Source organism: Lampris incognitus, chromosome 2, assembly GCF_029633865.1.
Source record: "Lampris incognitus isolate fLamInc1 chromosome 2, fLamInc1.hap2, whole genome shotgun sequence".
Lineage (NCBI taxonomy): Eukaryota > Metazoa > Chordata > Actinopteri > Lampriformes > Lampridae > Lampris > Lampris incognitus.
Window position 1 is genome coordinate 1,206,660 of NC_079212.1, and position 25,565 is coordinate 1,232,224.

At 44.4% G+C, this 25,565-nt stretch overlaps 1 protein-coding gene across 4 annotated transcripts in view; it reads left to right on the forward strand.

Moving 5' to 3' along the window:
• The first annotated feature begins 932 nt into the window (after positions 1-932).
• Positions 933-25,565, forward strand: part of gripap1 (GRIP1 associated protein 1) — a 123,265-nt gene continuing 98,632 nt past the window's right edge. For 3 of the 4 annotated variants that reach the window (XM_056273558.1, XM_056273559.1, XM_056273561.1), the window contains exons 1-8: positions 933-995; positions 3,739-3,805; positions 4,182-4,243; positions 4,378-4,404; positions 6,453-6,560; positions 22,125-22,287; positions 22,637-22,800; positions 23,012-23,051. In XM_056273558.1, coding sequence (XP_056129533.1) covers positions 948-995; positions 3,739-3,805; positions 4,182-4,243; positions 4,378-4,404; positions 6,453-6,560; positions 22,125-22,287; positions 22,637-22,800; positions 23,012-23,051 — 679 coding nt within the window. In that variant the 5' untranslated portion in view covers positions 933-947. The remainder of the gene's footprint in view (positions 996-3,738; positions 3,806-4,181; positions 4,244-4,377; positions 4,405-6,452; positions 6,561-22,124; positions 22,288-22,636; positions 22,801-23,011; positions 23,052-25,565) is intronic. The other variant, XM_056273562.1, reaches the window with a different exon arrangement.

A 25,565-nucleotide genomic window follows, 5' to 3' on the forward strand; every position in this document is an offset into this window, starting at 1 on the left:
GTTGTGTTGTAGTGTTGTTATTCTATGTTAAATACACTTTATCACCTCTTACTTCACCTGTATAAGTCAGTCCTTGTGTATATATGTGAAGGTTGTTGTGTTGTAGTGTTGTTATTCTATGTTAAATACACTTTATCACCTCTTACTTCACCTCTATAAGTCAGTCCTTGTGTATATATGTGAAGGTTGTTGTGTTGTAGTGTTGTTATTCTATGTTAAATACACTTTATCACCTCTTACTTCACCTGTATAAGTCAGTCCTTGTGTATATATGTGAAGGTTGTTGTGTTGTAGTGTTGTTATTCTATGTTAAATACACTTTATCACCTCTTACTTCACCTGTATAAGTCAGTCCTTGTGTATATATGTGAAGGTTGTTGTGTTGTAGTGTTGTTATTCTATGTTAAATACACTTTATCACCTCTTACTTCGCCTGTATAAGTCAGTCCTTGTGTATATATGTGAAGGTTGTTGTGTTGTAGTGTTGTTATTCTATGTTAAATACACTTTATCACCTCTTACTTCACCTGTATAAGTCAGTCCTTGTGTATATATGTGAAGGTTGTTGTGTTGTAGTGTTGTTATTCTATGTTAAATACACTTTATCACCTCTTACTTCACCTGTATAAGTCAGTCTTTGTGTATATATGTGAAGGTTGTTGTGTTGTAGTGTTGTTATTCTATGTTAAATACACTTTATCACCTCTTACTGTGGGCTAAGATTTTCTGGTGCCCTTAAGAGGACACCGCCCAGACAGGATGGTGGTTTGGTGAAAGTACAAGTTTTTATTTACTGGGTGGCTTTCAGCTTCTGCTTCTCTGTTGGGCGAATAACGAAACTCCGATGTCCTGCTTAACTGGGTGACCCAAAACCATAGCAACCCAGGCACCTCCTCTCCCCCTCCTCCCCTCATACGTCACAGCAGCTGGAGTTCTGGCAAGTAAATATGGCGGTGTCGCAAGCTCTGTCGGAGGAGGAGTTCCATCGGATGCAGGTATTCTTTATAAATTGTGTGTATAGTGAATATATAGGCATGCATTGAAAAAAGAGCTTCCATTTTGTCCTTGGTTTGCTGTCAGCAGTGTCAGTGACAAGAGACGCCCAGCATAACTGTCGTCAACACCGACTCAGTTAGCTGATGCTAACTCATAGCCTTCTAATGTTGACAGGCGGTGGCTGACGTTACCGCGGATGCTAACAGCTAGCTGATGCTAACTGTTAGCCTTCTAATGTTGACAGGCGGTGGCTGACGTTACCGCGGATGCTAACAGCTAGCTGATGCTAAGTGAATCGTGAAACACTGGCAGGCGGTGGCTGACATTAGCCTGCTAGCTGGAGGTTGTCACAGAAAAGACGGATTCAGTGAAACGTGTTTGCGGCTGACTGTCAGTCACAGGCGGGTTTTGTGTATTAATTTGGGATTTAATTTGAATCGTGTGAGGAGGGGACCGACTTGGTTACGCATTTGTTCACAGCGCCCGCCTAACAGGTGGAAAATGCAGCTGTCAAGAGGAGTTTGCGGGCAGTCTTAGCACCTGCCCATGGCGGAGGAAACGAGCAGGGAGACGGAGCCTTGCAGCTAATTAGCGAAGAGTTAATGGTGTCCAGCCCGCTAGTTAGCTCGCTGCCACTGACGGTCACATGACGTTATGTGTGTCACGTGGTCTGCGACACACAGACAGAGAGACAGACAGGCAGACAGAGAGACAGACAGAGACAGAGAGACAGGACTTGTTTGACTGCTGTTAGCCTGGTTTGTTTATCGAAACCTATGGGCGACACATTAAAAGAGAACTGCAGCCTGGAATGAAACGTTTAAACATATTAACAATGGACAGAATGGCTGTCAGCTGTTAGCGAGGCAGCCATGCATGCATGCAGGAAGATGGTACACACACACACACACACACACACACACACACACACACACACAACTCGTCACTTTTATTTGTATAGCCCAATATCACAAATTACACAGGTGCCTCAGGGGGCTTTACAGCACCACAGCATCCTGTCCTTAGACCCTCTCATCAGATAAGGAACAACTTCCTAAACCCTTTAACAGGGAAAAAAACCAGGGAGAGCACCAGAGGAGGATCTCTCTCCCAAGACGCACAACGTGACATGTTGTTGTGTTTACACAATGTACACAATACAACATTGAAAGAGGATAACACAATTAAAATGGATTTATAACATATATGAAGACTATGATGAGGATGGCTTGTGTTCTGTTGTAACAGGTGTCTGAAATTCAGATTTGACCAGGAATGTAAACCGCTTTGAGTGGCTGTCGCAGCTAGAAAAGCGCTATATAACATGCAACTTGATTGATTGATTGATTGATTGATTGACGATGCCAAGCAGTGTCATTCACATGCACAGAAGAAGAGAAAGGCGAGACATCATTCAGAGAGAGAGAGAGGAAAGACGTGAGAAAAGAGAACAGTTTGCAGTGGTCATAATCTATACGCTATAGTCTATACTCTATGATCTCGTGGGCAGAACAGTGGTTGGTAAAGTCATTGAGACAGAAACTGACCTGCCATGCAGTACAGGTTGTGAAGCACTCAGCCTAAATGCCACTAATTGTAAGCTAAGACAAAAGATGAGTTTTAAGTCTGGATTTAAAGGACTCAACAGACTCTGATTGTCTGATGGCAGCAGGCAGGTTATTCCACAAGAACAGAGCCCGATAGGAAAAGGCCCTGCCACCAGCTGATCTCTTCTTAACTTTGGGTCACACAGGAGCCCTGTGTTTTGAGAGTGAAGAGCTCGAGATTGAATGTACAGTTTAAGGAGATCAGACACACACTTTTTATAGGTACATGTCCTTTGTTTTGGACACATACTGGAGCCCTTTCCACATTATCTACGCCTACAGGTGACATCTGAGTATTCAGAGGTCATTCCAGGTGGACATTCTGTTGGGTCCTGTTTGTGGTTGCTGCTCCATAGAAGTCTATAATAGACTGCTCCACATCTAGCTATAACTTAAAAACAAAGTATTCTGATATTTTCTGTACGGTTTCTGTTTAATTATATTTTACCAGTAGTTCAATTACATTCAGTACTCTTTTTTTTCTTCAGCCTTTCGGTCTGATGGATTTCACTTATTACTGATAAACAAATGATTAAAGTATGACCCGGTGGACACGGTGAAATGGGATAAAATGGCTGTGTGTTGTCTCTACCACACTGAGCTGACATCCTTCCAGTGGACCCTGTTGTTAAAGTCTTGTAATGGGGGCATCTGGGTAGTGTAGTGGTCTATTCTGTTGCCTACCGACACGAGGATCCCAGTTCAAATCCATGTGTTACCTCCGGCTTGGTCGGGCATCCCTACAGACACAATTGGCTGTGGGTGGGAAGCTGGGTGTGGGTATGTGTTCTGGTCGCTGCACTAGAGCCTCCCCTGGTCAGTCAGGGGCGCCTTTTGGGGGGGGGGAACCGGGGGGAATAGCGTGGTCCTCCCAGGCGCTATTTTTCCCTGGTGAAACTCCTCACTGTCAGGTGAAACTCCTCACTGTCAGGTGAAAAGAAGCAGCTGGTGACTCCACATGTATGGGAGGAGGCATGTGGTAGTCTGCAGCCCTCCTCGGATCAGCAGAGGGGATGGAGCAGGGAGCGGGACGGCTCGGAAGAGAGGCCAACTACAATTGAGGAGAAAAGGGGGGGGGGGTTTATAATGTTGATATTGATATGTACAGGTGTTAATGTTCCTATCTGCTGCCCAGGCTCAGCTGCTGGAGCTCAGGACCCAGAACTACCAGCTGTCTGATGAGCTCAGGAAGAACACTGCAGGTAACACTGATATAGCAGTGCTTTGTTTGGTCATTATATTCAGTGTTGGTGTTATTAAAGGAGTGTCCATCAGGGATTTCTCCTTCCACACCTGGCCGCCTTTCTCTGCTCTCCTCATTGTCAGGATGGATAGACAGGTAGATGCCCTGAAATTTACACCTTGTAGCAACACCAAGCCTGTAATGATGATCATCTGATAATGAGACGCTGCTGTACAAGTCTTGTTCTGTAGTGTTGATGGTGGGGTTTGTTTGAACCTCAAGTAAAAACAGTTCAGTTTTAGATGTGCAAACGTGTGGTGGCCAGTGCCAGCAGAAACCTGGTAGAGTAACCTGGAAGACTCGACTTGTCTTGGAAACATTCTTCTGTTTTCCAGAACTGAATGCCGTCCGACAGAAGAATGTGGTTTTGGAGAGAGATTTTATCAAAGCACAGAAGGTATGAACACATTTCCTCCATCAGCTTTGTTTGGACTGGTGAAGGTGTTCAGATCTAAACCTAAAGATGAACTACACCATGTTGTTGTCTCATGAGTTCCATCATGTTTTTGCCATCTTGTTTTTTCTGTCCAGGCTTTGAATAAGAGCAAGAAGGCTCAGGTGAGTCTCTCTCGCTCTCTCTCTTATATTCTCTCTCTTTTATTATTCTCTCTCTTATTATTATCTCTTATATTCTCTCTTATTATTCTCTCTCTTATATTCTCTTTTATTATTCTCCTATTATCTCATATTCTCTCTCTTATTATTCTCTCTCTCTTATATATATTCTCTTATTATTCTCTCTCTTATATTCTCTTATATTCTCTCTTTTATTATTCTCTCTTATATTCTCTCTCTTATATTCTCTCTTTTATTATTCTCTCATATTCTCTCTTATATTCTCTCTCATTATTCTCTTATATTCTCTCTTTTATTATTCTCTCTTATATTCTCTCTCTTATATTCTCTCTTTTATTATTCTCTCATATTCTCTCTTATATTCTCTCTCATTATTCTCTCTTATATTCTCTCTTTTATTATTCTCTCTTATATTCTCTCTCTTATTATTCTCTCTCTTATATTCTCTATTTTATTAGTCTCTCTTATATTCTCTTTTATTATTCTCTCTCTTATATTCTCTCTTTTATTATTCTCTCTAATATTCTCTCTTTTATTATTCTCTCTCTGTCATATCTCTTTCTTTTTTCTCTTATTCTCTGTCTCTTATATTTTCTATCTCATATTCTGTCTGTCTCACTCTCTTATTTTCTCCATCTCTTTCTCTCTTATAAGGCATTTTTACGAAGAGATTGCACAATGATGGCGTAATGAAGACTTGTCTTTACGCTGGCTTTGTTTTTTTAACGCTGAACCAAAAAAACAGGCGGCATAATCGTGCCCAGTGAGTGATTTTACATAGGATGCTGGCATTCCTGAAGCAACGTGTGGCACAACAGCGCTGGTTGTCCTGTCCTGCCGGCTGTCCCGTCCTGCCGGCTGTCCCTTTTACACAGACGTTGATTCGACTTAGTGACTACCTGCGCTGCCGGCTCAGCGCCAGAGCAATAATGACCGCCAATATCGTCATCTAACGTGTTGAGGAACATACTACGTGATAGCATATTCATGTGTATACATGCTCAATGTGGCAACACGGTGGCGCAGTGGTTAGCCTGAAAACCTCACAGCAAGAAGGTCTTGGGTTCAAGCCCCAGGGTAGTCCAACCTTGGGGGTTGTCCCGGGTCGTCCTCTGTATGGAGTTTGCATGTTCTCCCCGTGTCTGCGTGGGTTTCCTCCAGGGGCTCCGGTTTCCTCCCACAGTCCAAAGACATGTAGGTCAGGTGAATCGACCGTAATAAATTGTCCCTAGGTATGAGTGTGTGTGTGTGTGTGTGTCTGTGTGTGTGTGCGTGGGTGGGTGGGTGGGTGCATGTGTGTGTGCCGGCCCTGTGCGATAGTCTGGCGGCCTGTCCAGGGTGTCTCCTCACCTGCCGCCCAATGACTGCTGGAATAGGCTCCAGCATCCCCGCGACCCTGAGAGCAGGATAAGCTGTTTGGAAAATGGATGGACATACTCAATGTGAAGCGCTTTGGGTGTCTAGGAAAGCGCTATGTAAATGTAACCATCATTATTATTATTATTATTATTATTATTATTCCGTCTTCGTACCTTTGACACAGAATGGTGAGGCAGCTTCATGGCAGAATGTTCCCGCCTGGAAAAGGCTGTGTGAAAAGCCTTATATTCTCTCTCTGCCTTTTTCTCTCTTATATTCTTCATCTCTCTCTCTCTCTCTCTCTCTCTCTCTCTCTCTCTCTCTCTCTCTCTCTCTCTCTCTCTCTCTCTCTCTCTCTCTCTCTCTCTCTCTCTCTCTCTCTCTCTCAGCGCACGTGCTGGTTACCATGGTTACTTGAGTTGGCATTTATATTGTAGAGACCATTAGCACCCTCTGCTGGTCAAATTCCTACACATGTAGACTGTCGATGTGTAGCTTCTTTGTTGTTTTCTTTGATTTTGTCACTGTGTCATCACAGCAGCAGTACTGCTGTTACCATTAGTGTACTTCTAATTGTAAAAATGGATAAATAAGTGTTGATGTTGTGCCTAAGCCTATATCTGTAATTGCTGTTGTTGTTATTATTATTGTTGTTTCTATTTTTGTTTTAGGAGGTTGATGCGTTGCTTAGTGAGAATGAGATGTTACAAGGGAAGCTCCATAGTCAGGAAGAAGACTTTAGACTTCAGAACAGCACTCTGATGACAGAACTGTCTAAGGTACATTTTCATTATACTTTTAAAATATTATGCATTCAACACACACACACACACACACACACACACATTCATTTTATATGTACATTATAAAAATCTCCTTCTCACCCTTTTTCGGCTGGTGTGTCTTCTCCTCCAGCTCAGGTCCTCTACCAGAGGCCTGGGTGTTTGAGGGTTTTGCACAGTATCTTAGCTGTTTCTGGGACTGCACTCTTCTGGACAGAGATCTCAGATGTTGTTCCTGGAATCTGCTGGAGCCACTCTCCCAGTTTCTGGGTTACAGCCCCTAGTGCTCCTATTACCACTGGGACTAGTGTGGACTTCACCTTCCACATCTGATCTAGTTCTTCCTTCAGCCCTTGGCCTTCGCCAGCAGCCATACCAACATGTACCCGGCTCTGCCGAATGATGGAAGCTAGGCAGGTATGGGCTTGGCTAGTACTTGGATGGGAGACCTCCCGGGAAAACTGAGTTGCTGTTGAAAGTGGTGTTGGTGGGCCACTAGGGAGCAGGCTTCCTAAAAAAAACAACAAAAAAAAACTCAACAACAACAACAAAAATCCCAATGCCCCAGTGCAGTGGGGGCATTGTGCTGTAGGAGATGCTGTACTTCGGATGAGAGGTTAAACTGACGTTCTGACTCACTGTGGTCATTAGAGATCCCATGGCACTTATCACAAAGAGTAGCGGGTTCCTTGGTGTGCTGGCAAAATTCCCACCCTGGCTCTCTCCATTAGGCCACCTTATCATCCCCCTGTGTAAGTCACTCAATGATTCCTCCCTCTCCACCTCAAGCTGATGTGTGGTGAGCATTCTGGCACAAAATGGCTGTCGTGCATCACTGAGGTCGGTGCTATACATTGGTGGTGGTCGAGGTGAGTTTCTCCCCTTGACTGTGAAGCGCTTCGGGTGTCTAGATAAAGTGTTGTATAAATGTAGTCCATTGTTATTATTTTTATTATTGTTTTTGGTATTTCTTTAGTTTCTTGTGTTCTTTCTTCCTGATGTTGCTGTCTCTCAGGATTGCTACATCATATCACTATTGCTGTCTTCTGTTCCTTGTCGACCACCACAATGTCTGGTTGGTTAGCCAGCACCTGCTTGTCAGTCTGGAACTTGAAGTCCCACAGGATGTTAGCTCTGCCATTCTCAACCACCTTTGGCGATGTCTCCCATTTGGACTTGGGGACTTCCCATCTGTATTCAGTACAGATATTCCTGTACATTATCCCTGCCACTTGATTATAATAATAATTTTTATTTGTGGGCGCCTTTCAGAGCACTCACAGACACCTTACAGAACACAGTTAAAAAGACAAGCAGCACTTTATATGCACTTTTTATGCCTTTCAGTGTACATTTTCCCAGCTACCATTTTACACCATGCTACTAAGTGCTGGACTGTCTCGTGGGCATCTTGGCACAGCCTGCATCTTGGGTCTTGTGTGGTGTGTTAGACCCATTAACTCAAGTGATCTGGTGCTGAGTGCCTGTCCTTGTGCTGCTATGATCAGAGCCTCTGTGCTGTCCTTCAGTCCAGCCTTTTCTAGCCACTGATAGGATTTCTCGATATCAGCCACATCTTCTATATGTTAATGGTACATCCCATGGAGGGGCTTAGTCTTCCATGATATCTCCTCTTCTTCCTCCTCATTTTCTGTCCTCTGCTACGTGAGGTACTCACTCAGCAGTTCATCCTGGGGGGGCCATCTTTCTGATATACTTGTGGATGTTCCTTGTTTCATCCTGGATAGTGGCTCTGGCACTCACTACCCCTCGGCCCCCATCTTTTCACTTATTGTACGGTCTTAGGCTGCTGGACTTCGGGTGGTACCCTCCGTGCATTGTGAGGAGTTTCTGTGTCTTCATCTCCTCTTTTGGCCAGCTTATTATTCCAGCTGGGTATCTGATGACTGGTAGGGCATATGTGTTGATGGCTTGGATCTTATTCTTCCCATTGAGCTTGCTCCTCAGGATCTGCCTCACTCTCTGGAGGTATTTGGCTATAGCTGATGTCCTTGCTGCCTCCTCGTGGTTTCCATTTACCTGTGAATATCTAGGTACTTGTAACTGTCCTGTATGTCTGCTATCCTGCCATCTGGTAATTCAACCCCTTCAGTGCTAACCATCTTTCCTGTTTTTGCCACCTTTCGACCATACTTGTCCAGTCCGAACGACATCCCGGTGTCATTGCTGTAACTCCTGGTGAGGTGGATCAGCGAGTTAATGTCACGCTCATTCCTGGCATACAGCTTGATGTTGGTGGCTGATGGCAACTCCACTTCTGAACCTGCATCCATATCCACTCTTTGTGATGATCTGACTGAGGGGGTTCAGGCCTATGTACAACAGCAGCAGGGATGGTGCATCACCTTGGTATATGCTACATTTGATGGTTACCTGTGTGATTGCCTTTGAGTTGGCCTCTAGCAGGCCTGGAATTAAGTCATTTTTAGGGCAAGGCCACTCTGGCCTTTGATGAATAGAAATTTATTGGGGCATCGTGGCCAAAATGTAGGGCACCAAGGCCAAAATCAATGGTGCAATAACAATAAGTGATAATTACATTGTATGAAGACAAAACAGTATACAATCAACAATTGGGAGTCCGTGAGTTGAAAAACAGTACTGAGTTTATTAAAAATGTACACTAAATGTTTGACCGGGTCCAAATCAGACAGTCACGTCGGACCACAGGCACAGCAGTGAAGTACTCAGTGAATGATAAAATGGGCTAAGGGTGATCAAAATTAATCTGAGCAAGTTTCAACACACCCATGCAACTATAAGCATTTGAGTCTGAGATCATAGGAGCAGTCACAAAATTGGTTATACAGAAATGGCTGAGGCCACGTCTCAAAAAGATTCCTGTTCCCTATATAGCTGATTAGCCTAATTGTTAAACTCCATCTCTGATTCAGAGGAATCCTCCTCAGGTGTTTCAGAACGACTCTGTGGGCCATAAGGCTGAACATTTGGACGCCTCTTTATTCCCGCTTGCCCACCCATCTTTTTACTGCAGCTTCGCTATCATACACTTCAGGCTTAGGATCTTGCGTGGTGATGTATAGCAGATCCTCGATTGTTGAAGCTTTTAAGCTCAAGTGCCAGTCACCCTGAAACCGCTTCACAGCAGAGAACTGATGCTCAACCTGTGACGTTGATATGGGAAAGACCAGTAGAATGCGCACAAGGTGCAGTATGTTGGCATACATTTCTTGTTTCTCACAGAGCATTTTCTGCCAGAGAGGAAGGAACTTCTCTCACTTGTGGTGCTGATTGATGTCGCCTTTTACTTTCCTCCATTCTCTCTCCATGTGTGCTGTATTGCATCCCTTCTGAATGAGCAATGGTTCAAAATGGTTACACAGGGTCTGAATTTCCTGTGTGCCATATTCTAACAGTGCTGCATCGTCAAAGGGGAAGTTGACATGGTCAAAGATTTCTGCCGCTAGAACTGGATCCCTGCTGAAAGTGGCAAAGCGATCTCCAACACAAGAGATGATCTTCTCCACAATTGCCCGTTGAATGCATCTGTGGGCTCAGCACAGACTTCTACGCCATGGTAGATGAAGGCTGACTTTTCACCCACAGCCTGGTTCACAGCAGCCAGCACAGGTCGCAGGTAGGGACCTGGGGAGTGTGTCTGTCTTCTTAATCCAGCTTGGGCAAGGACCACTTTGCTCCTGACAGAAGATATTGGTAGATCATCTTTATGGAAATCCAAGGAGAGGTCTGCCAGGTCGTCAACCAAATCTTGATACAATGCCAAGTAGAGAATGAACTTGCATGATGTCATTTGCTTCACGTATGCCTTCATCTTTGCTGAGTCTGCAGCCTGGATGTCCTGACTTTGGCCAGACGAATATTCTTGAAACTGTGTTACCACACTTTTGAAGTTGTTGCTAAGGCAGGTCAAGGCCTTCTTTCGATGGTCGATCCATCTGGTGCCCTGGCAGCGTGCTGGTTTGACGACATGTTCGTGGAGGATGGCTGCCACTTCTTTCAGCTCCTTCCATTTCTTTGCGGACCTTCAGTAGAGGTAGTAAAGGCGCATCAAAAGTTAATCAATATGTGCGAAAAAGGTTTCTTTGAATGCATCTTTTAAGCACAGCTCAAGCCGATGGGCAACACAGTACATCTTCACGATCTATGGTGTGTCAGACTACAATTTTGTAAGGACCCCATTTACTCTACCAAAGTTAACTGATGCTCCATCGGCTGCTGCTGCAGTAACGCTGGTGCTGCTGAGGTCAAGCTGATGTTCTTGACATTTTTCTTTGATGGCCTGGTGTATTCCCTCTGCATCACATGTGGTGCGTTCTGCTATTCCAAGCAGTTTTATTTTTGGAGTGCCGTTCTCAGTTAACTTGACACTGATCTCCTCTTTCTCTGATGTTGACTTATCAGTGCTACCGTCAATAGCACAGAGCAATAAAAAGGCTCATGATAGAACAACTGCTCCATGTCCTCTTTCATGCTACCAGCAATATGCCCTGTGAAGGCATGGCAAGCCTTGGTGTTTGCATACGTTTCACCTAGCTGAACTCCATGTTTGCATTCCATGGAAACCAATGTGCTGTACACCGTAAACAGCTGTTCACAATAAGCTACTGTGTACGCAATGTCAAACAGTTTGCACATTTTGTCCTGTGTCTTGACATTTAAGCTTTGCAGTTTCTGGACTGCTTCTGTTGAGGCTGGTGGGTTTAACAAAGCCTTTTCTGCATCAGTGTGAATTTTTGAGTTGTGTGTGTTTGCAGTATCCTTTTTGATGTTACTGGTTCTGGTAACGTACGCCTCTGCAATGCAGGTTTGAACAAGCCCCGGATTTAACTCTCTCCTTGACCGTTTTGCATAGTATTCTCTGCATGTGCGACACCAAACTTTTGTAATGTACCCACTACTCTGTTCATAACAAAGCCAGTCATAGCCCCATGACTCCAGTGGGGCTGGCTTTGTTTTTCTTTTTTGCAACAGAGGTGCTGCTGCACTTGTGGGAGCTGGGACTGATTCAAGCCGAGGCCACTGAGGCTGGGACACCTGCACATTCTGATCACATTGGGGCTCTGACTGACCCTGATCACGTTGGGGCTCCAAGTGACCCCGATCACGTTGGGGCTCCGACTGACCCTGATCACATTGGGGCTCTGATTCTGACTGACCCTGATCACTTTGTGGCTCTTGTGACTCTGACTGATCCTGACCACTTTGGGGTACCTGTGAGTCTTCTTGATCAGTGTGTCCCTGATTTTTGGAGGCCCTGCAAATATATTTATTGTTGAATTAATTAATCAATGGTCTAATCCCTTCATTAATGTATTTATTAATCATTTAATTATAGTTTTAATGATTGATATTTGATGTATTTATTGTTCAATTCATATTCCATTTATTTTATTGATATAAATTGGAAATTGAATATTACTGAATACTGTATACAGATTGGGCTCAATTTACCTAGTAAAAAAGGTTTCCAGTTTACGATATTTACTCGCAATTTTGTCTCGTTCCCTTTCCATTTCACGATTTGTGTGCTCCTTTCATGGCACAGCACTGAAAAAGTAGCAACCCGTCAGATCTTGCAGCAAATGCCAAAGAGCTGTCTGCCACAGCTTCCTCAGTTCGTGCCTTTCTGACTAGACCAAGCTAGTCTGACTGGCTGGTGATGAGATTCAGAATTTATCCTCTTGGAGTCGTCAGAGCTATAGATGTCCATGGCTCTTTGTGTCCCGATGTTTACCAACGCCCGTGGTAAGGTTGCCTGTTCCGATGAGTCCCATTTTCTGTTAGATCACGTGGATTCTATGTACGTGTGCGTCGTTTACCTGAGGACGTCATGGCACCAGGATGCACTGTGGGAAGACCAGAAAGCGGTGGCAGTAGTGTGACGCTCTATGCAATTTCTGCTGAGAAACCATGGGTCCGGCCATTCATGTAGATGTCAATTTGACACATGCCACCTGCCTAAACATTGCTGCAGACCAGATAGCGGTATTCCCTGGTAGCACCGGCTTCTTCTGAGCATCTGTGGGATGTGCTGGACTGACAGTCTGATGCATGGTGGCTCCACCTTGCAACATACAGGACTTAAAGGATCTGCTGCTAATGTTTTGGTACCAGGTACCACAGGACACCTTCAGGGGTCTTGTAGAGTCCATGCCTTGGTGGGTCGGCGCTGTTTTGGTGGTGCATGGAGAACCAACAGCATAACAGATAGGTTTTCATAATGTTTTGGCTGATCAGTGTACAGTATACATAGAGGTATACATAGAGATGGTTTGAAAGAGGGGGTAAGGAAGCCATCTATGTGAAACTGGAAAAACCGTCCCTCAACAGAGGAGGAGGTCTGCGACACCACCTATCTCCCACTTACAATGCCATCCTTTCATCTCTACCCAGGAGACTCAAGAAGCCTAGCCTCCAAGAACAACAGTCTGTCAGTAACGGCTCCAACGACTCTCATGACCACTGAATAATTAAGTTGAAACTAACACCCCCAACGACCGTCGCTGCTAAACAAATGCAAATAAATAGCTCCGATGGCGACGGGCACGGCTGGACATCGGAGCACAGGAGAGCCACGCATATCAATAGCTCCGATAACGACGGGTGCGGCCATAACATCAGTACACAAAAGAGCCACTCATATCTATGGCTCTGTTAGCGACGGGCGTTGGTAAACATCAGATCACAAAGAGCCACGCATATCAATAGCTCTGACAACGACTCCTAGAGGATAAATTCTGAGTCTCATCACTAGCCAGTGAGACTAACTTGGTCTAGTCAGAAAGGCATGAACTGAGGAAGCCTCTTGGATGAGAGGCAAAACGTCTTCATGGATATACTATACCAAGTCCAGTTGCACTTGATTCAACTCCTTTGGATAAGAGTGGCAGAGCGCAAATGGAAAAAGCGCAAGCTTTCAGAGGACCCTCTCAACTTCCAATCTCTTCTTTCCACTTTCTCCACCTCCCTTTCTGCTGCTAAGGCTGCCTTCTATCGCTCTAAAATCAAATCCTCTGCCTCGAATCCTAAGAAACTCTTTGAAACCTTCTCTACACTTCTTCAACCCCCACCTCCTCCTCCTACGTCCTTCCTTCCTCCCTGATGACTTCGCTAACTTCTTTGACAAGAAGATAAACGACATCAGATCCTCCTTTTCTCACCATCCGGTTAGTGCTGCTTGCACCATCCCACCCTCTGCACCCTCCCTCACCTCTCCACCTCCCACCCTATCCCACCTCGCTCCCCTCTCCCCCGATGAGGTCCTCAACCTCATTCACTCGCCCCATCACATGCTCCCTTGACCCGGTCCCCTCCCCTCTTCTTCAGTCTGTAGCACCTGAACTCCTTCCCTTTCTAACCCACCTCATCAACACCTCCCTCCAGGCAGGATGCTCTGCCTTCAAGACTGCTAGAGTCACCCCCCTTCTCAAGAAACCATCACTTAACCCCTTGGACGTCAAAAACTACAGACTGGTTTCCCTTCTACCCTTTCTATCCAAAACTCTGGAACGTACTGTCTTTAACCAACTATCTTTGTACCGCCACCAGAACAACCTCCTGGACCCCAACCAGTCTGGGTTCAAGGTGGGTCATTCGACATAGACGGCCCTCCTTGCAGTGACAGAATCACTGCACTTTGCGAGAGCAAACTCTCTCCTCTGTCCTCATACTCCTCGACCTGTCAGCTGCGTTCGACACAGTGAATCACCAGATCCTCCTCTTTACCCTCGAGGGGCTGGGTGTCACAGGCTCTGTACTCTCAATGTTGGCATCCTGCCTGATGGGTCGCTCCTACCAGGTGACATGGAGGGGATCTGTGTTGGAGCCTTGCAGACTGACTACAGGTGTTCCACAAGGTTCGGTTCTGGGTCCTCTCTTGTTCTCCCTGTGCATGACATCCCTGGGTTCTGTTATTCGCTCGCATGACTTCTCTTACCATTGTTATGTTGATGACACCCAGCTGATCTTGTCCTTGCCTCCCTCTGACACACAAGTAGAGACACGCATTGCTGCATGCTTGACTGACATCTCAGAGTGGATGGCGACACACCCCCGGAAGCTCAATCTGGACACGATAGAGCTGATGTTCTTCCCGGGGAAAGGTTGTTCCCACTGAGACCTGACCATCACCATTGACAACACCGTGATGACGCCAACTAGGACTGCGAGGAATCTTGGGTGTGATTCTGTACGACCAAGTGTTGTTTGCTGCAAATGTTGCATCGGTTGCTCACTCCTGCAGATTTCTCCTCTATAACATCAGGAGGATTCGCCCATTCCTCACCGACGACATGGCACAGGTGCTCATCCAGGCTCTGGTCATCTCCCAGCTGGACTACGGCAACTCCCTCCTTGCTGGCGCCCCGGCGTCAGCCATCAGACCTCTGGAGCTTGTTCAGAAAGCTGCAGCTCGTCTGGTGTTCAACCACCCTAAGTTCTCCCATACAACTCCCCTTCTCATGTCCCTACACTGGCTCCCAGTAGCTGCTCGCATCCAGTTTAAGACTCTTGTGCTAGCCTGCAGGGCAGTGAAAGGAACAGCTCCTTCCTATCTCCAGGCCATGGTCAAGCCCTACACCCCCCGCCCGACCACTTTGCTCTGCTGCCTCGGGATGCCTGGTTTCCCCGTTGCTCAGAGGCCCCTGCTGCCGATCCACCAGGTCACGGCTCTTTTCTGTCCTGATCCCACAGTGGTGGAATGAACTCTCCACTGATGTCAGGACAGCAGAGTTGCTGCCCATCTTTCGGCGCAGGTTGAAAACTCACCTCTTCAAGAACTACTACCGTTACTTGTTCTTAGTACTTATTGTATTCACTCAACAAAAAAAAAGAAAGAAAAAAAATGTCTTTCTTGCGCTTTTACTTTAGCACTGGTTTTGCTCTTAGATGCTTCTTTATAGAGAAGATGCACTTATTATGACCTCTGATGACTAATAGTTCTCCTGATTTCCTACGTTAAATGATGCACTTATTGTAAGTTGCTTTGGATAAAAGCGTCGGCTAAGTGACTGTAATGTAATGTAATTACCCCAAAACAACCAGATATAAAAAGTTTCTTTCTGCAGACTGTCATTCAAATGAAGGCTTAACACTGTCAATAAATCCAACCAGTTTGTATATACAGTACTGTACATGTTGTATATACTGTACTGTATATGTTGTATATACTGTAATACTAATAATAATAATAAATTAAACTAATATAGCACTTTTCTAATACTCATAGTTGCTTTACAATACACGGGGCGAAACAAGATGACAGATAAACATAACACAGACATACAGGGGTGGATGGGAAGGGGGGCTATGAGAGGGAGAAGCGGCAGCCACACATGACACCAGCAGTACTCTCCAACTTGGACAGATACAAAAGGCAAAGAAAAACAAACATCATAAATCACATAAATCACAGTTGAAGTCTGAAGAGGTGAGTCCCGACCAATGACCTGAGTACTGTACTGTACATGTTGTATATGCTGTACTGTACATGTTGTATATCTTGTATGGTACATGTTGTATGTGCTGTACTGTACATTGTACGTATACTGGTACACTCTGTCATGTACATCTACCTCAGGCATGTATGTAAGTAACCTGCTAACATGTATTTCAGCATCTCGGATATATATTCTCTGCACCACTGCACCTTATCACCTCTTATTTCACCTGTATGAGTCAGTCCTTGTGTGTATACAGTGCATCCGGAAAGTATTCACACCCCTTCACTTTCCCCACCTTTTGTTATGTTACAGCCTTATTCCAGAATGGATCAAATTCCTTTTTTTCTCATCAATCTACACACAATACCCCGTAATGACAAAGCAAAAAAGGTTTTGTAGAAATTTTTGCAAATTTATTAAAAATAAAAAACTGAAATACACCCTTTACTCAGTACTTGGTTGAGGCACCCTTGGCAGCGATTACAGCCTCAAGTCTTCTTGGGTATGAAGCTACAAGCTTGGCACACCGATATTTGGGGTATTTCTCCCATTCTTCTCTGCAGATCCTCTCGAGCTCTGTAAGGTTAGATGGGGAGCGTCGCTGCACAGCTATTTTCAGGTCTTTCCAGAGATGTTCAATGGGGTTCAAGTCTGGGCTCTGGCTGGGCCACTCAAGGACATTCACAGACTTGTCCCGAAGCCACTCCTTCATTGTCTTGGCTGTGTGCTTGGGGTCGTTTATGTGTTGAAAGGTAAACCTTCACCCCAGTCTGAGGTCCTGAGCGCTCTGGAGCAGGTTTTCATCAAGGATCTCTCTGTACTTTGCTCCATTCATCTTTCCCTCGATCCTGACTAGTCTCCCAGTTCCTGCCGCTGAAAAACATCCCCACAGCATGATGCTGTCACCACCATGCTTCACTGTAGGGATGGTATTAGCAAGGTGATGAGAGGTGCCTGGTTTCCTCCAGACGTGACGTTTGGCATTCAGGCCAAAGAGTTCAATCTTGGTTTCATCAGACCAGAGAATTTTGTTTCTCATGGTCTGAGAGTCCTTCAGGTGCTTTCTGGCAAACTCCAAGCAGGCTGTCATGTGCCTTTCACTGAGCAGAGGCTACCGTCTGGCCACTCTACCATAAAGGCCTGATTGGTGGAGTGCTGCAGATATGGTTGTCCTTCTGGAAGGTTCTCCCATCTCCACAGAGGAACGCTGGAGCTCTGTCAGAGTGACCATCGGGTTCTTGGTCACCTCCCTGAGCAAGGCCCTTCTCCCCCGATTGCTCAGTTTGGCTTGGTGGCCAGATCTAGGAAGAGTCTTGGTGGATCCAAACTTCTTCCATTTATGAATGATGGAGACCACTGTGCTCTTCGGGACCTTCAAAGCTGTAGACATTTTTTTGCACCCTTCCCCAGATCTGTGCCTCGATACAATCCTGTCTCGGAGGTCCACAGACAATTCCTTTGACTTCATGGCTTGGTTTCTGCTCTGACATGTACTGTCAACAGTGGGACCTTATATAGACAGGTGTGTGCCTTTCCAAATCATGTCCAATCAATTGAATTTACTACGGGTGGACTCCAATCAAGATTTAGAAACATCTTAAGGATGATCAGTGGAAACAGGATGAACTTGAGCTCAATTTTGAGTGTCATAGCAAAGGGTGTGAATACTTATGTACATGCAATATTTCAATTTTTTATTTTTAATAAATTTGCAAAAATTTCTACAAAACCTTTTTTCACTTTGTCATTATGGGGTATTGTGTGTAGATTGATGAGAAAAAAAAGGAATTTAATCCATTTTGGAATAAGGCTGTAACATAACAACATGTGGGGAAAGTGAAGGGGTGTGAATACTTTCCGTATGCACTGTATATGTGAAGATTGTTGTGATGTAGTGTTGTTATTCTGTGTTAAGTACAATGAGAGAGCCACGAAACCAGAGTCACATTCCATGTATGTGCAATCCTACATGGCCAATACACATGGTTCTGATTCTGGTTCTAAGAATATCTAAGTGTAATGTAGATGCACAGTAATATGTAATTACATCGTTATAACAAGCATTTCTGAAAAATCACTGTTCACAATTCAGTAGAACGTCGTGTAAACAACGGTCTGTGAGTGACAGCACAGTCCTGTGTATGAACCTTGAAAAACGATCCAGCTGAAAATTTTCTGCACTTCCCTACTCATCTGATATCGGTGCAGGGCAGGGTAACACTTTATTTGAAGGAGTGTGCTTGAGACAAGTCAAGTCAGTTTTATTTGTATAGCCCAATATCACAAATAACAAATTAGCCTCAGGCAACACGTCCTGTCCTTAGACCCTCTCATTGGATAAGGAACAACTCCCTAAACACCTTTAAGAGGGAGGGAAAAATAGAAGAAACCTCAGGGAGAGCAACAGAGGAGGATCTCTCTCCCAACATGGACTTCTATGCAATGGATGTACGGAATAAAACACAATTTACACAATACAACATTAAATATGATAACACAATTATAATGGAATTATAAAATATATGAAGAATATGATGAGGAGGATGCCAAGCAGTGTCCTGATGCCATTGGAACAGCCCAGGACCTGAGCCACGCGACCACCATCACCATGTAGACCTGACAGGAGGACAGACTACACATGCACACAGGAGAGGCTCACATCACAACATTCACACACACGGGAGAAGAGACAAGAAAACACATTGGTTGCACATCTGAGTGAGAGAAGGATATAATAGAGTAGATAGAATACTCTTTATTAGTCATGTTTTACATATGAAATTCATTCTCTGCATTTAACCCATCCTAGCTGTGTAGCTAGAAGCATTTGGCAGCCACCATGCAGCACCTGGGGTCAACTCCTGTTATTTCTTCCTGTAGCCTTGCTTGGGGGCACAGGCAGGAGTATTAATCCTAACGTGCATGTCTTTTTGATGGTGGGAGGAAACCGAAGTGCCTGGGGGAAACCCATGCAGACACAGGGACAACATGCAAACTTCATACAGAAAGGACCTGGGTTGTCTGGGGTTCGAACCCAGGACCTTCTTGCTGTGAGGCAACAGTGCTGACCACCGGGCCACTGCACCGCCCAACATTGAAACAGGATAACAAAATTACCTGACTTTATAAGATATGTAAAAAATGTGATGAGGGGGATGCCGAGTATTGTCAAGGTGGTGACCACCATCACCATGGAGACCTGGGAGGTGGACAGACAACATGTGCACACAGGGGAGACTCACATCACACCATTCACATACACGGGAGAAGAGAAAGGAGAAGACATCATTCAGAAAAAGAGAAAAGACGAGAGAGAAGGGAAAAGTTGAAATAGTTTATCTTATCTTTTGTTATTATCATATATGATATAAGGTGACCTTGAGTGTCATGAAAGGCGCCATTAAATAAAATGCGAGTGTACACACACACACACACACACACACACACACACACACACACACACACACACACACACACACACACACACATTGATGAGCCAAAACATGACCACTCGCATATGAACCAAATAACATTGATCATCTCAATACGAGGGTACCTGTCCAGCTCTGGGTAGATCAGATGGTAAGTAAAACAATCAGTTTTCGTGGTCAACATGTTGGATGCAGGAGAAAGGGGCAGGAGTAAAGACCTGAGCGACTTTGACAAGGGTGGAATTGTTATGGCCAGACAACTGGGTCAGAGCACCTCTGAAACGGCAAAGCTTGAGGGGTGCTCCCAGTCAGCAGTGGTGAGTACCTCCTGACATTGGTCTGAGGAGGCACAAACCGACAACAGGGTGTTTGGTGCCCAAGGCTCATCAATGCACAATGGCAGCAAAGGCTATCGCTTCTGTTCTGGACTGACAGAAGGTCTACTGTGGCACCAGTCACAGAAAATTTTAATGATGGTTACAGGAAAAATGTATCACATCACAGAGTGTACTGCACCATGCTGCGTATGGGGCTGCGTAGCCGCAGACCAGTCAGAGTGCCCATGATGACCCCTGTCCACCGTCAAAAACACCTACAATGGGCACATGACCATCGGAAGTAGATCTTGGAGCATCCAAAGGAGTTGAATCAAGTACAACTGGACTTGGTATATATCCGTGAAGATGTTTCGCCTCTCATCCAAGAGGCTTCCTCAGTTCGTGCCTTTCTGACTAGACCAAGCTAGTCTGACTGGCTGGTGATGAGATTCAGAATTTATCCTCTAGGAGTCGTCAGAGCTATAGATGTCCATGGCTCTTTGTGTCCCAATGTTTACCAACACCTGTGGTAAGGTTGCCTGTTCCGATGAGTCCCATTTTCTGGTTAGATCACGTGGATTCTATGTAAGTGTGCGTCGTTTACCTGAGGAAGTCATGGCACCAGGATGCACTGTGGGAAGACCAGAAAGCGGTGGCAGTAGTGTGACGCTCTATGCAATTTCTGCTGAGAAACCATGGGTCCGGCCATTCATGTAGATGTCAATTTGACACGTGCCACCTGCCTAAACATTGTTGCAGACCAGGTAGCAGTATTCCCTGGTAGCACCGGCTTCTTTCAGCAGGGTAATGCACCCTGCCACACTGCACACACTGTGCAGAAATGGTTTAAGGAACATGAAGTCTTCAAGGTGTTGTCCTGGCCTCAAAATTTCCCAGATCTCAATCGGATTGAGCATCTGTGGGATGTGCTGGACTGACAGTCTGATGCATGGCGGCTCCACCTTGCAACATACAGGACTTAAAGGATCTGCTGCTAATGTTTTGGTGCCATGTACCACAGGACACCTTCAGGGGTCTTGTAGAGTCCATGCCTTGGTGGGTCGGCGCTGTTTTGGTGGCGCATGGAGAACCAACAGCATAACAGAAAGGTGTTCATAATGTTTTGGCTGATCAGTGTACAGTATACATAGAGGTCTCAAATGTCAGGCTTCAGACAAGATATTATGAACTGAAAAGCTGAATTTACCTGTGGTGTTTAAAAAGTTGCTGTCTGTTTTGACTAGATGGGATTGGATTGGATTGGATGAGGTAAATTGACTAGATTAGATTGGATTGGATTGGATTGGATTGTATGAGGTAAATAGACTAGATTGGATTGGATTGGATGAGGTAAATTGAGTTAGATTGGATTGGATTGGATGAGGTAAATTGAATTAGATTGAATTGGTTTGGTTTGGTTTGGATGAGGTAAATTGAATTAGATTAGATTGGATTGGATTGGATGAGGTAAATTGAATTAGATTAGATTGGATTGGAAGGGATGAGGTGAATTGAATTGGAATGGATTGGATGAGGTAAATTGAATTAGATTAGATTGGATTGGATTGGATGAGGTAAATTGAATTAGATTGGATTGGATTGGATGAGGTAAATTGAATTAGATTAGATTGGATTGGATTGGATGAGGTAAATTTAATTAAATTGGATTGGATTGGATTGGATGAGGTAAATTGAATTAGATTGGATTGGATTGGATTGGATGAGGTGAATTGAATTGGAATGGATTGGATTGGATGAGGTAAATTGAATTAGATTAGATTGGATTGGATTGGATAAGGTAAATTGAATTAGATTAGATTGGATTGGATTGGATAAGGTAAATTGAATTAGATTAGATTGGATTGGAATGGATGAGGTGAATTGAATTGGAATGGATTGGATGAGGTAAATTGAATTAGATTAGATTGGATTGGATGAGGTAAATTGAATTAGATTAGATTGGATTCGACCACATTAGGAAAAATTAGATTCAGTAAAATGAGATTAAAATGTATTATAATAGATTAGAGTTACTATATTGATTCTGACCGGCAAACTGATTTGTCCAGCAGCAGAAATGTGAATAGACTATTAAAAAAACATTGAAAATAGATTAACAAAGAATCAAGCCAAAACCTCAGAGACGTGCGCTGTCCAGCATTTAATAAATGTCTTTTTTGAATTTGGATTGTTGAACCATACTTGTCTTATCTTTGTTAGTAATAGTGATATTGTGTTGTGAGTAATGTTATTGATACTAATAATATCGTGTTTTTCATATTCATACTATAGATTATACATTGATAGTATTGATGGTGTTAGTCATGATATTTATATTAGTGTTAATGTCAGCACTGCTGTATGTTCTAGCTTTGTACCCAGATAGAGCAGCTAGAACAAGAGAACCAGGGTCTGAAGGAAGGAGGAGGAGCCCTAGCGTCTAGTCCCGCCCCCAACAGTGCATCTAGTCCTGTAGATGGAGAACTGCTCCGCCTCCAAGCTGAAAACGCTGCCCTCCAGAAGAAGATGACAGGTATGGGTGTATGTGCGTATGTTAAGTGTAAGAGTTTAGTTTGTGTGTGTATGTGTCTCACACAGAACTGTATACATGAGCAAATAAAGCAAGTATAATGCTTAAGTAAGATGTAGCTTATCTATCAAGGTGCTTTGGGCTACGTATCAATGAATGTTTAAATTGGCAACACACTCCAGAGCGTATTAGATGTGTGCGGGTGACCAAGAAAGTTGCGGTACTGGGTAGACTGGACTAGGCAGCATAGCGTTTATCTTAACACCCTTTATTATGAGTTCACAGCGTTTTACAGAAATACACAAAACCACTTTCAAACATCAGACTGACCTAAGCTCTTATATCCCTCCAGCCCTCCAGGAGCGCTATGACCAGGCACTTCACAAACAGATGGTTGCCCAAAGTAACCAGAGTGCTACCATGGCGACAGATGGACCAACCAGCAGCAACGGAGTCTCTGATGTCAGTGTGAGAGGGGAGGAGCCAGCTGCAGATGTCAAAGAAAGACTAGAACAGGTGAGAGATGAAGATGGATAGATGGATGGATAGGTTGCGGGGTGAATGAGTGGGTGGATGATGGATTAGTAGGTGGATTTATGGTTGAGGTCGGCGCTGTGAGCTGAGTGCATACAGATGTGACTCTGTATTGCGTTAGCATGGCCTGCATCAGTGTGGGTGAGCCTGTAGTTGGTGTGTTTTAATACAGATCTTGTGTTTTTATTACTAGGCTGAGGCTCAACTGGAGCAGAGCACAAACCAGTTAAGTGGTGAGTACACAGCCTCTTCTTTTTTTCTCTGCTATACCAAAGTAAAACTTTAAAGAACATCTCCTGTCTTTGCAGAACCAGACCAATCTGACATGGATGTTTTTATTGTCTGGTAAACTAACTGATTGATAAATGAATTTTCAGTTTGAATTTGGATTTAATTTTTCAACGTCTATTGCATTGATGATATGGTAAAGAATCAGTAAAGAATTCACAGTTCTGACACCAGAATTGGCTCTAAACATCCAATCAATGTGACCAGGAAACAAAAAAACAGGAAGTATTGGTCAGAAGGTCAGAGCAGACTTTGTGTCTTGCTGACAGTCCTGTCCCTCACCTTTATTTTCCAACAAACTGAAGGAAGCATCATTGGTTATTATTGTAGAATCAGTTTGCGGTGGTATCAGGAGGGGAGGACTGGTAGTGGTCTAACCTCTGTAGGCACGCTACTATGCTAGCTTTTATCTTGCACACAGCATACATGCTAAAGTATTAGCATGTTCCCTAGTAATTCAGACTAAACACACAAGAGGTCAAACAGCATCTAACCTTGTTTCCACGCAATAAAACCTTTTAAAATGTGATGAATCGTTTCCAACACGGGTGTGTTTCCTCTGCCCTCTGCTACTCTTCCACCACTACTGTTAACCCTATGAAACACACACTGTCTCTGCTACTCCTCCACCACTACTGTTAACCCTATGAAACACACACTGTCTCTGCTACTCCTCCACCACTACTGTTAATCCTATGAAACACACACTGTCTCTGCTACTCCTCCACCACTACTGTTAATCCTATGAAACACACACTGTCTCTGCTTACTCCTCCACTACTACTGTTAATCCTATGAAACACACACACTGTCTCTGCTACTCCTCCACTACTACTGTTAACCTTATGAAACACACACTGTCTCTGCTCACTCCTCCACCACTACAGTTAACCTTATGAAACACACACACTGTCTCTGCTCACTCCTCCACTACTACTGTTAACCTTATGAAACACACACTGTCTCTGCTCACTCCTCCACCACTACAGTTAACCCTATGAAACACACACACTGTCTCTGCTACTCCTCCACCACTACTGTTAACCCTATGAAACACACACACTGTCTCTGCTACTCCTCCACCACTACAGTTAACCTTATGAAACACACACTGTCTCTGCTACTCCTCCACTACTACTGTTAACCCTATGAAACACACACACTGTCTCTGCTTACTCCTCCACCACTACAGTTAACCCTATGAAACACACACACTGTCTCTGCTACTCCTCCACCACTACAGTTAACCCTATGAAACACACACACTGTCTCTGCTCACTCCTCCACTACTACTGTTAACCCTATGAAACACACACACTGTCTCTGCTCACTCCTCCACTACTACTGTTAACCCTATGAAACACACACACTGTCTCTGCTACTCCTCCACCACTACTGTTAACCCTATGAAACACACACACTGTCTCTGCTACTCCTCCACCACTACTGTTAATCCTATGAAACACACACTGTCTCTGCTACTCCTCCACCACTACTGTTAATCCTATGAAACACACACACTGTCTCTGCTCACTCCTCCACTACTACTGTTAACCCTATGAAACACACACTGTCTCTGCTACTCCTCCACCACTACTGTTAACCCTATGAAACACACACTGTCTCTGCTACTCCTCCACTACTACTGTTAACCCTATGAAACACACACTGTCTCTGCTTACTCCTCCACCACTACTGTTAATCCTATGAAACACACACTGTCTCTGCTCACTCCTCCACCACTACAGTTAACCTTATGAAACACACACTGTCTCTGCTACTCCTCCACTACTACTGTTAACCTTATGAAACACACACTGTCTCTGCTTACTCCTCCACCACTACTGTTAACCCTATGAAACACACACTGTCTCTGCTACTCCTCCACCACTACTGTTAACCCTATGAAACACACACTGTCTCTGCTTACTCCTCCACCACTACAGTTAACCCTATGAAACACACACTGTCTCTGCTACTCCTCCACTACTACTGTTAACCCTATGAAACACACACTGTCTCTGCTACTCCTCCACTACTACTGTTAACCCTATGAAACACACACTGTCTCTGCTACTCCTCCACCACTACTGTTAACCCTATGAAACACACACTGTCTCTGCTACTCCTCCACCACTACTGTTAATCCTATGAAACACACACACTGTCTCTGCTACTCCTCCACCACTACTATTAACCCTATGAAACACACACTGTCTCTGCTACTCCTCCACCACTACTGTTAATCCTATGAAACACACACTGTCTCTGCTACTCCTCCACCACTACTGTTAACCCTATGAAACACACACACTGTCTCTGCTACTCCTCCACCACTACTGTTAATCCTATGAAACACACACTGTCTCTGCTACTCCTCCACCACTACTGTTAACCCTATGAAACACACACACTGTCTCTGCTACTCCTCCACCACTACTGTTAATCCTATGAAACAC